Genomic DNA, 12201 nt, shown 5'->3' on the forward strand with positions numbered 1-12201 from the left:
TGCTCTGGAAGTTAAGAAATCTTTATGTTCCTGTGAAATAGTGAAAGAAAAAATAAAATTGGTAACATATATAGTATGGTTCTTTGTAACCCAAGTTTCCAGTGTGTCAGGAAGAACTTAGAAAAATATCTAAAGTGTTATGAAGGTGACTAGAGGAAAGAGGTAAAAGTTCTTACTTAGAGCTAATAGTTCCTGGTCAGCAATTTGAACTTGATTTAAGGATAAGCCCAAGAGCCTGCAGCTGGGAAGGGGGGCATGTTTATCTTTAATATAACAGTTTGGAGGTGGAGGCATTCCTGGCACATCATAGGGACAAAAATAAATATTTGTTGATGTCACAGAAGCATTGCCTCCAAATCAACATTCTATCTATTCACAAATACTATCAATGGGGAAAACTTCTAGAACCACAATAGAGGGGATATTTCCCCCCTCTTAATCTCTAAGAGATCATTGTTTCCTATTTCTGTAGTAACCAGAACACCTGAAATGGCCAAAACTTGAAAGCCAAAAAAATAAAATTAACAAAAGACAAATGTGATAGGGAGCATGTATGACAGTGTGGCAAAGGTTTTGAAATTTGGGACGATTTTCATCTTTGCTTGGAATAATGCCACAACGTACAGAACATAGCGGTAGTAATAGATTCACGGCACACTGCTGCATGTCCATTGAGTAGATTTTATTCTTTTCTTGAAAATGAAGGAGAGACCGACCGTTGGGCCATGGCAGCAGTCAAGTGGAGGTGAGGTGTTGGCCATTGCTCTCCTGGTAGGCTGTGATGTTAACCACAGTGAGGAGGCAGGTCTGGCTGAAGAACCCTTGTTCCCTCCCTTCCATGGAATGAACAAATATTTATTGAGCACCTACTATTTTTCTAAGTAATCTGTCCTACAAACAACTAAATGAAAAACTACAACTCTGTAAGGGCTCCTAGGAGAAGTACAGTAACAATGAGAGTGTGTCATCGGCGGAGCTGACCTGTCAGAGCGGCCAGGCCTTCCTAAGGAAGTATGATTAAGCTGAGTAGGAGGAAACTAGGCAGTGGTTGCAGGACCTGGGGAGGGAGAGCATTCCAGGCAGTGGGAACTCTTGGGCAAAGGCCCCCTGGGGGAAGTGAGCCTCCAGTGTTCAAGGAACCGAAAGCAGGCCTGAGCAGCCGGTGTTGGCAGAGCCCCAGAGAGTGAGGGGAATGAACCTGGGGCAAGGCCAGCTGGAGAGGTGAGCAGGAGCCAGGTCGTTCCCAGTGCACAGCCTTGAGTCTTGCAGGCTGAGCTTGTTGAGGATTTTCTCCTCTATCCCTTCTCACTCCCGGGCCAAGCTCAAGCTGTAACAGGAATGCATGACAGGCCCTTCTTGTATGTGATCTGGGAATGGCAGCTTCTGGTTCATCTGAAAGCTGTCAGGATATTGTCATAAATTCCAGATGTGAACCACCAAGCTTCAAAGGATTGTAATTTTATGAAGACTTTAAACCTAAATTATATTCAAAGTATTTTATGTATGATGATTCAGTAGGCACCTCAGAGCCATCATTGTGAATTTCAATTATCATCACATATTAACCCCTCAGAAGCCAGAGTTTGACCATCTAATAACCTCCCCTTTATCTGCGACCACCCTGGGATCCAGGGAGCCTGCAAGAAGCCAAAATATATGTGACAAAAACCATTCATATTTTAACCAGAAGAGATATCCTCGTTAAGAACTGAGTTGATTTTTACTTTACACACAATTCTAAAAAGCAAGTTTTCTGGGTTCCAAAGCCACAGCAAATGGGAAGCAATTATTCAGAAAGGGAGAAGGGATGGGGTTATATGACAATAATTAAAAGTAATGAGACAGCACAACTGTAGAGGAGACCAAAAAAACTGAGGGAAAAGACATAAAAACTAAAAACAAAAACAAAAGCAACAAAGGAAGGAAGAAATGAAAGAAAGAATGAAAGCGATCTGGAGCCCTTAGTTATGGAAACACTGTCTTGCATGCCTTGGTAGATCTTGAGGGCATCATCGTGTTTATAGTGGGACCTTATGCTTAAGACATCAAGGAAGGGAATTGTGTTTTAGAAGATTTCTAGCCTACAGAGTTAAGATTTTTAAAAGAGTTTTGCTACTTAAGAAGTAAACCTTCAGTTATTTGGGGAAATTGTCTATTCAGGATGGCTCTTATAAAGGTTCTGCGTAGCCCTGGTTTTACTGTACTGTGGTTCTGTAGAGGTGTTAGTTAATATAGATTTCAAGTTGCAAGATTATCTAACACACCAGCTCTTACTATGACTGCTCCATTTCACAAGTTATCTAATTCTGGGTTTGAAAAAAGTCATTGGAAGTGACACTTTTCATATTTGAATTGTCATGATGCTATTCTTGACAAGGAATGAGTTCTTGAATATTTAAAAATATTGTAGGTGATAAAATGCCCTTAATAAATACATTATAAAGTTTGGCTTTCACATTTTTAACTTTAATTTTCATGCTTGTTTCTTAAATACAAATAATCTTTATCTAGGCATAAAGTGCCCCCTAAAGTTGCTTGGTTTTCTGAATTGTAGGTCTCTACTTCCTCCAGATGGGAGTGAGAATGAATAAAATATTGCTTGATCACTTTGGAAAATGTTCATGCTCTATGTTTATGAAATGATTTGGGAGACGACATTATTTTCTGCAAATACATCCTTCACACATGTCAGAGCATCTTTTATCTCCCTAGAGAATATGTTTATACTGTAGCATTTAATGTCTTAAATGTGTTTTTCTTGTGCCATCTCACCTACCAGAGATATCTGCAAGAGAGTGAACTGGTAGAATGATGCAATTTTAAGGAAATCATCAATTTTCTAAGTTATGATTTTTCTATAGTACTACTTTTTCAGTGTTTAAAAGTGGGAGTTTTCCCCCAGTTGACTTAGGTAAATAAATATGGAAGTAGGTATTTATTACATTATTCAATTAAATAGTATTCTTGTGTCTTTCTTTTTTAAAGAATTTTGTGTGTGTGTGTGTGTTTTGTTTTTGTTGGTTTTTTGGTTTGTTTTGGCAGGGAAGGCAATTAGGTTTATTTATTTTTATATATTTATTTTAATGGAGGTACTGGGAATTGAACCCAGGACCTTGTGCATGCTAAGCACACACTCTACCACTGAGCTATACTCTCCCCATCATATCTTTCTTGCCACAAGTTTAACAAAATACTTACTAAAAAGTTACAGTTACTAAAAAGGGGAAAGGCTAAAAGCTATAGTTAAATGTGGCATTTCCTATTTCTTTTGGCTAACACTAGGTTCTAAGCCAGATTGGAGGCCTGTTAAATATTCTAGTTCTGAGAAGATCTCGTTTGATGAGAACTTCACCATTACACTCTGGATTGGAATGAACAGTAGAATAATACTCTGGTCAGTTTTCACAATACTGAAATTGTACACAGACTATATTTACACTAAAATATTTTTGCTAAAAATTAACAAGAGTTGATTAGCTAATATTTAACAAAAGCAGATACTTTTTACCTCTAGAGGGAGGAATTATTGTCCAAATTACAAAATTTGAAGTAAATTAATTTATAAGCAAATTGACAACCTGATTTTTTTGTATACAGTGAGATGGAATGATTTATTTTTCAAAATTCCATGTTGTAATTTTAAAGGCTTTTGTCTTAACAGAATACACTGTTCTTAGAAATAGGATGGAAAAGATTGTTTGGTTGATCAGTGGTTTAATACATTTTCTTATAATTATAGCAAATCACATGTATCAGAAGGGTACATCTTAAGGAATGAAACTGTGGGTTAGTAAGTGATCATGTGACCATGGAATTATGGTGTATCCCAATTTGCCTATTCTGAAGAATTATCCAGGGCATATGTTAAAAGACAGATTCCAAGTTTCACCTCAGTCCTCTCCAGGGGAGAGGTAAAGGAAATCTAGTTTTAAACAAGCACACAGGGCATTTCTTATGATCTGGCCAGTTTGGAAAATACTGGATAATGGAAAAAAATTCTGGCTTTATCATCAGACAGACTGAACCTGAATCCCTGCTTGGCCAGATTAGACCTGAATAACCTTTGGCGAATTTCTTTGAGCCTCAGTTTCCTGTTTCTTGTGTGTCGGGACTGAGGGACCAAATGAGTTCCTGTTTCTAAACTGACCTAGCACTGTGTCTGCATCCACACTGTAAACAATAATAGAGAAATATCAGTGGTTTGATTTTCTGAAATGTAGCAAAATTGAAATGGATGCAATTTTCCCCCTCTTCAAAGATGGAGCAACTGTTTAAATCAATCAATTGTGGATTGATTATTCCCTGCCCACTTCTTATTTTGCCCAAGAATCTATTTGGTGGAAAGAATTGACCAGGGAGAGTCTTCTGGTACTTTTCTCTGTTATTGGACATTTTGCCCTGATGAAGTGTCATCTCTAATATCTCATTCTTTACTCTGTTTTAGCCACATAGAATAGAATTCTGTCATTCCACTGAAGGAGAGAATAATGCTTGATTCATAGGCTAGCCATGCTGTTTTAGGATTTTCTTCCTCTCTAAACAATTTAATTACATCCCAGGGAACATAATTGGCTTTGGTTATAATGTAAAAAGTATATCCCAGTATGGGGGAAAACACGGAAATGGGAATAATTTGTGTCCATCTTCAAATGACTTGAAGTTCCTTAGATCTAATCTAATTCTCATGCCTTGGAATCTTCCTATTAATGGCCAATTATTCTTTTAATTAGCTGAGATAACTACTGCTAATGATGAAGAAAAGCCATTTTTTTTTTCTTTCTGAAGGACTCCTTCTAAGTGCTAGAACTGTGGGAAGTTCTTGCCACCAAAGGGTAGTTTTCAAACTTGAGTGTAAAAAAAGAGTCATGTGAGGAGTGAGTGTCAGTTTCTGGTTCCTAGCTCCAAAATTGTGTGCATTATGCTCTGGGGCACTCTCAGGATCTCTCTTTGAAACCCACTGCTTCAGGAATTTGATACATCTCTATGGAATTTAATTCAAATTTGTCTTTTTTAAATTAAAGGCAGGTAGAGGAGCCATGATAGATGTCTGGATAGGACTCCACTGCTACTTTCAAATAGATTCCTTAGTTATCCATCTCTCTGTGTATCTGACTGCAACCAGGTGCTTGGTATGGTGCTGGGGGAGAGGATGTCTCTCTTCTTTGTGCCTATCAGTTTAGCTACTGGGAGTCCTGTTCATGAAGTCTGCCTAAGAACCTACCTCCTGACCACGCTGGCTGATGTGGTGCAGTGTGATATGATACGATGAGTCACTGCATTTGGGAAGCTATAGACTTTCTGTACTTTGATTTCTTACCATTGCCTAATGCTAAACATTGGAGCATAACCAGAGGCCTCTAGCCCTGATTTAGTCCCTAGGGTAGGGGCCTGTTTGAAAAGGGCAATTATAAGTAATTTAGTAATGAGTTCTATGAACATCAGAAAAAAAAAACAAAAACAACTGTAAACACCTCAAAAATGAGAGGTGGCACAAGTACCAGCCAAAGATGAGACATACTGTCACCCTTGATTCATGGATATAGCTGACCTCTGGGGAAAAAGAAGACTTGTGGTGCAGTTCTGGGCACTTGGAACTACAGAGGGTTGAGGCATAATCCCAGCCCTCAGAGAATTTCTAACCAGGGAAGAGAGAGAAGACAAACGGCTTAAGCAAGCATAAACATAGCTGTGATGCTAGGCAGAATGATATGTCACAAGAAAGATCCAAAGTGTTAAAGGGGCTTGAGGAGAGAGATTACACGTCCAGGTGGGTTTTCCCAGAGGAAGTGGCATGTGAACCAGACCTTGAAGGAAGGATAGGAATTTGACAAGTTGCAAGGGAAGAGAGACATATTACGGCAGCAGAAACTTCTGGAGCAAAGGTGCAGTGGGAAAGTTGGCATGACATCTGGGGAACTGGGGTAAGTCCTGATGGGACATAACAAAATTCCTGTTGGGGAACTGAAAGTTGTTAGATTTTATTGTAAGATTAGGCTGCAAAGTTGGGTTTGGTCAAGCTCATACCTGAATTTGGACTTTTCCCAGTAGGTGGCAGGGAGCCATTTAAAGGGACTTGAACAGGAGGCTGACACCATTGGAATTATACTTTAGGAAGCACAGCAGCTGGTGGAGGAGGATTTGCAGGAGAAAGGTTATACAGACATACCACTGAGGAGGCTGTGCAGAGTGAAGAGGACTACTAAATGACTGAGTGAGAGGGGCTGGGACAGGTAACAGCAAGTAAACCTATATGGGAATTGCAAGCAAGGGCAAAGAGGAATAAAGTGTGGGGGCCTATGAACAGGTGCCAATAGTAGTAACAATCTAGGTGTAGGAAGAGAACCTGGTCTCCAGGAAAATGTGGTACTTTGGGTTTGCTGCGGCTATGGGCATCCTCGATGCAATGGGAAAGGAAGCTGGCCACCAGGAAGAAATAAGTAAGCTGAAGGAGAGACCATGGTTTGGATTTGGAAATGGTGAAAACTCTCCAAGTTGTGGATCACTAAAAATGGAGAAAAGGACCCTCATAGGCTGTAGGACAGGGTATACATTAAACATTTTGGAGGGAGAGAAACCTGAAAACAAGGCAGAGAAAGATGAGTTGGAGATGCTGAAGGGACATGAGTGTGTTAAGGAAACCAGAGAGAAGAGGACAGTTCACGGAGAGAGCGGTTTCAATGTAAGAGACTACAAGAGAGGGAAAATTGGGTTAGGCTGAGCCGGTGGCCCTGGATTCACCCTTGAACAGAGAGATAGACTAGATCCCTCCAGTGTAGGATGCTGCCTTAAATCCAGTCTCTTTGGCTTCAGCACGAAATCAGGGTCTCTAAACATTAGGCACCTCCAAAGGTGTCTACTTTCCTGTTCAATATGAATTAATTTCTTCCACTAACACCCTATAGGACTCTGAATGCATCACTTACCCAGTCTGGGGGTACCAGTTTTGTTATCTAACTTTCCAGTTCAGCGATTGTCCTATATATATGTATGAAAATACTTAGTAATCTACATAGTATCACACAAACCTAAGTTCTCTCGTAACTGCGTGAGGACAGAATAGAAGCCAAATCTTACATTTCTACTTTCTACTATCACCTATGTTTTAAAATTTTTTATTTAAGAGATCCAGAAATGGAACAAGTGGAGGAAAAGCCTTCCCTCTCCCTCTTGCCCATAAAGATATTCTTCCAGTTTTCTGCCCAGGCCTTTTCCTAAGCATTGAGGAGGTGCCCAGAAAAATACCAGATGGATATACAAAAACATAGTGTCACCAAAATTTTCCTAACAAGTAAGGCAGCTATGGAAAGTCTGCCAGCATCAGGTCCCTTGGGGACCTGCAGCCTGGGGCTTGGTGAGGCCTGAAGAGGGGAAGAACCAAGACATGGAGCTCGAGGTCCCCGGAGCCATAGCCTTAAGTGGGCTATTTTCTTTAAAACTCGGGCACGCTCTATCCCTTTAAATCCAGGCAAAGAGGCAGGCAGGTGGGTATCAGCCAATAACCTTAAAAGATGCCGAAGTGTCAAAGGAGATACGGTTTATCTTCTACAACAGCGACAATATCAGTCACATGGTTTACAGCAAAAACAGAATGCAGAGTAAAGAGTAAAGATATCTCTAACGTGGTAATTAAGCCTGTGGCTTGGACCCAGGTTTGACAGAGCTCTGTGGTGTGTGAAGAACAATGTCCGCAGCGTTCCCCAGTTCAGTCCGGGACGCGGTTCTTCGCTTTCGGCCCTCGCACCAGCAAGCTGCACTCTCCGCTCGCCCGGCCCGCAACACTGCCTTTCCCTGGGAGAATAGGCTGTTTCGGCGCCTCCAAGGCGGCAGAGAGTGCGGTGCGCGTCCGGAAAGCCAGGGCTCCCCGCAGCCCGGAGCCCCGATGGAGGCGGGCTGCAGATCTAAGTGCGCACCGAGCTCGCTCGCAGTCGCCGTCCGCCGCCGAGCGGCCCGGGTACACTGTCTGCAGCTGGCTGGGATGTGCGCGCGCGCCCGTGGGGTGTGTGTGTGCGCGCGCGCTCGTGGCGTGTGTACTCACAAAAGGTGTGTTTGTTAAATCCACTGCTCGGGTGTGCCCTCCACCCCGAGCCGGAGCATCCCGGACTCGGAGCGCGGTCTCCGCAGCGTGGCCGCAGAGACGACAAGGGCCGGTTCAAGTTCCCCACCTCCCCGCCGGCGGGCAGGCCGGTTTTCTCGCCCGTGGGGCTGAGGGAGCGCGAGGGCGGGGCGGCCGCGGCTAGCTCGGGACGCGCGTCGCACAGCTCCGGGGCAGGTTCCGAGTGCTCAGCGCGTTTTCAGACACTTTGGCCCGCTTGGCCTCGGAGACAGAGCGGACGCGGGGCTCGGGGCTAGTTGCGCTGCAGCCACCCGGGGTTGCGGAGCGGGTGCTCTCCTTCTCCTCCTTGGTCTTTAAAAGTGAACTGGAAAACAGCCGCGGAGCGCAGCCTCCTCCCTCTTCTCCGGCGCCGCAGCCTGGGCTGGAGGTGGGGGTAGTTTCTCCGGGCTGACTGGAGGGGAAGCGGCCGACCGGGCGGCTTTAGCCGCACCTCCTCCGCCTTCCTCTCCACCCCCGTCCCCCGGGTTCCACGCCGCATTTCTTTGTTTTGAAAGCGCCTCCTCCGCCCAGAGGCTTTTCCCCCGGCGGGCAGGCTCTGACGGGGGGGGTGGGGCATCGACCCGTGGGCCCCGCCCCCCACTTAGCCCCGACCCCTCTCTGGTGCTCAAGCCCCCAGCTCCCCTTCCCTCCCCGCTGGGACCCACGAGGCGCGTCCTCACGTGCCGGACATCAAAGAGAGGCAGGGAATTGGAAGGGGAAGTTGAGTAGGAAGGGGGCGCAGAGACCCATCCACCTGAGGCCGGACCCGGCGGCCCGCCCCCTCCCGCGGGAACCCCGCCTGAGCCCCGCCCCTCGCGTCACAGCGTCCTGACATTCTCACAACCCATCGGGCACCCAACCCCGCCACCCCCGCTACCCCGGTGTCCGCGGAGTGCTCTATTTATGTTTCAACCCAGTGATTTGCATAGGCCCCGCCCCTGGCCCTAGGTCCCCCTATCGGTGCCCCGCCTTAGCCTCGACGTCACGGCGAAGGTTCCACCTCTTGTGCCCGTACAAGGAGCGGCGGGCCCTAGATGGCAGCGTGGCGTCGCGGCGGCGTGTGCGTGTCGCGCTTCCTTGTGCCGTTTATAGGGTCCCGGCACTTCCGCTGTCGGGTTAGAAGCGGCGCGGTCATGGCGGAGCGCGGACAGCAGCCTCCTCCCGCGAAACGGCTCTGCTGCCGGCCGGGCGGCGGCGGCGGCGGCGGAGCCAGCAGCGGCGGCGGAGGAGCGGGTGGCGGTTACAGCTCTGCCTGTCGGCCGGGCCCGCGGGCGGGCGGTGCGGCAGCGGCGGCGTGCGGGGGCGGCGCGGCTCTGGGGCTACTGCCGCCGGGCAAGACCCAGAGCCCAGAGTCGCTGCTGGACATCGCGGCGCGCAAGGTGGCTGAGAAGTGGCCGTTCCAGCGCGTGGAGGAGCGCTTCGAGCGCATCCCGGAGCCGGTGCAGCGCCGCATCGTCTACTGGTCCTTCCCCCGCAGCGAGCGGGAGATCTGCATGTACTCGTCCTTCAACACCGGCGGCAGCGCCGCGGGCGGCCCCGGCGACGACAGCGGCGGCTCCGGCGGCGCGGGCGGCGGCGCGGGCGGTGCGGGCGGCGGCGGCTCCTCGTCCTCGCCGGCCGCCACCTCGGCCGCCGCCGCCGCCGCCGCTGCCGCCGCCGCCGCTGGGGCCGGGACCCCGTCGGTGGGAGCCTCGGGGTCCGCGGACGGCGGCGACGAGACACGGCTGCCCTTCCGCCGGGGCATCGCGCTGCTGGAGAGCGGCTGCGTCGACAACGTCCTGCAAGTCGGTGAGTCACGGGGCAGTCGCGGGGCCGCCTGTCGGTCAGTCCTTCGGTGGGGGGGGCTCCTGCCCCCTCCCCTCCGGATAGCCCCTCACCCTGGTGAGCGCCTGCACACCGTCCGGTGTCCTCGCTGGCCCGGACAGCCCTCCCGAGCAGAGCGCCCATTTCCTCCCCGCCCCTCCCCGCCCCCTGTCTCCCCGGACGGGCCAGCGCGAGTGGGAAATGAATCAGCAGGACGCGCCCCACCACGGGGTCGGCGGGTTGGGTGTCGGGTGCCCCTGGCCCGCTCCGTTCCCCGCCCTCCTTCCGGGGAGCACGTCCTGGAGTGTTGCTCGCCTGTTTTGGGGGGTGAATGTGGACAAAGGCGCGGGCGGACGGCCGGGCTCCGGCTGAGGTTGTGTGTGGCGGGGCCGTGCGGGGCGGGGGAGGGGGCGCGGGCCGCACAGACAATGCCGGCTGGGGCCGAGCCGGCGGCCGGGCCGCGCTCTGCGCTCTTCCTTCTCTCTCCCCTTGTCTGTCGCTCGCTGGTCTTTCTTTCTCCTCTCCCCCCTTCCCCGCCCCCTCGATTTGAGGGGAGGGAAATACATTTTAATGCTACTCGGCGGCCGCTCCACTCAGGGCTTCGACGGGCTGGCAGCCGCTGCGCTCCGGGGGTCGCTTCGGCGTCTGGGCTGGCTCATGCGAGCTCCGCTGGCCGCCCCGGGATTTAAATGTCTCTCCCTCCACGCCTCCCCTTCTCCGGGAGGCGCGGGAGGCAGGCAGCGAGCTGGACCCTCTCCTGAGGGACCTCTCCTCCAGGGGACGCCCCTGAATTAAAGGGTGCGAGCTGGGCCGGGAGCGGCTCGCACTTCCCTTTTCGAGGGGCCGCGGCGTGCCGGGGCTCCTGCTGCAGGAGTTCGGTTTGCGCCGGGGGGCTGCTGGTCCTGCTCCGTGCGAGCGTCGGGGAGCAGTGACGGGCTTGGCGCTCGCGGCGGGCGGCTGCGGGAGCGCGAGGCGGAGGGGCTCCGCGAACGCTCCCGCGTCCCTCCCGTCGCGACCGCCTGGCAGCCGGGCACGACCCCGCACTTTGTTCTCATTTTCAGGTTTATTTGTGCCCCTTTCAGTTTTCTGTCACCCTCCGAAAAGGGGAAACCAAACAAAAGAGTCTCTTTATTTCTTTTCAGGGCTTGTAAAGTAGAAGATATTTGACAAAGGCGAGAGAAGGACTTGTGATTTAAAGCTGCACAGCCCTCCCTCATTTCTCTGACAGACCTTGAGAGTTTTCTCAAATACAGTTTAAAAAGCTTTCCCTTTCCTCCCTCCTGCCCTCATCCGTCCAGTATGTTTTTCTGATCAGATATTTTTTTCAGCTATAGTGATGGGGATTTTGAGCTGGACCGAAAAGAACAATGCTGTAGTGAAACTCCCTTTTCCCCGTATTTTTCTGCTGATTGCAACTGGCGTATTTTCTACCCCGCTCTCATATTGCTATTTAAATTGTGATGGTGAACTCAGTACCTAATGAATGGGGAGCGGTTTGGAAGCATCGAAGTCTCTGGTTTTTAATTTAATCTTCTCTTTCCGTAGTCAGTTCCTTTTATCCTTCTCTTTGGGAGTCCGGTAGGGGTCTGGATAGGGGCCCCAAGAGAGAATTAAGATTTGTTTTAATCCTGTCTGGTTAATTTGAATTCTAATGCAATCTGCAAACGTGATTTTCTGCATGGTCATTTATTTCTAAAGGCAGCCCCCAGTGTTGCCTTTTCTAGGTTGGATACCCTTTTCTTATGTCTAAAGGGGTGTTTAACTTCTAAGGCTATCCCATCCATCCTTTTTAAAAAAAATCTAATTAACATTCTGTCAAGTTACACCTTTTTTTTTTTAAACCCCCCTTTTCCTGCCTGGTCGAAAGAGATTGAAGTACATCCATGGTTTCTCAGTATCACAAACTAGAGTTTTCGAGTTTTTATGACTTGGTTGGCAATGTTGAGGTTTTTTTTTTTTTGGTTTTGGTTTTGGTTTTTTTTTCCCCTTCTGTGCTTGACTCTGCTTGCAAGCAATGAGGAATGACAGGAGAGCACATAGGGAGGGTTTCTTGGCTGATTGCATTTAAGCCAGGAATTCACTGTGAAAATAAAGCCAAAGGACAATAAATAAAAGATGCAATCTTCTCTAGGAGACAGACACACAGCGTGGGCTTTGCCTGCTTTCATCGGTGAAGAGGCCTGGGTGAGTTGTAAAAGAAAATAGTAACTTTTTGAATAGTCCTCATAGGGGAAGGAGGCCACTGAATGGAGTTGGCAGTGGTTGATGTAAGTAGTATGATGATTTTCATATAGTTTGAAGAGTTG

General features: G+C 48.5%; 1 protein-coding gene across 3 annotated transcripts in view; it reads left to right on the plus strand.

Annotated features, from left to right (window-relative positions):
- The first annotated feature begins 9225 nt into the window (after positions 1 to 9225).
- The window catches only part of ZSWIM6 (zinc finger SWIM-type containing 6), a 175219-nt gene continuing 172243 nt past the window's right edge, over positions 9226 to 12201 (plus strand). For 2 of the 3 annotated variants that reach the window (XM_032472800.1, XM_032472801.1), the window contains exon 1: positions 9446 to 9880. In XM_032472800.1, the coding sequence (XP_032328691.1) occupies positions 9586 to 9880 (295 nt within the window). In that variant the 5' untranslated portion in view covers positions 9446 to 9585. Of the gene's footprint in view, positions 9881 to 12201 lie in introns of all 3 variants that reach the window. The other variant, XM_032472799.1, reaches the window with a different exon arrangement.

Source organism: Camelus ferus, chromosome 3 (assembly GCF_009834535.1).
Source record: "Camelus ferus isolate YT-003-E chromosome 3, BCGSAC_Cfer_1.0, whole genome shotgun sequence".
Taxonomy (NCBI): Eukaryota; Metazoa; Chordata; class Mammalia; order Artiodactyla; family Camelidae; genus Camelus; species Camelus ferus.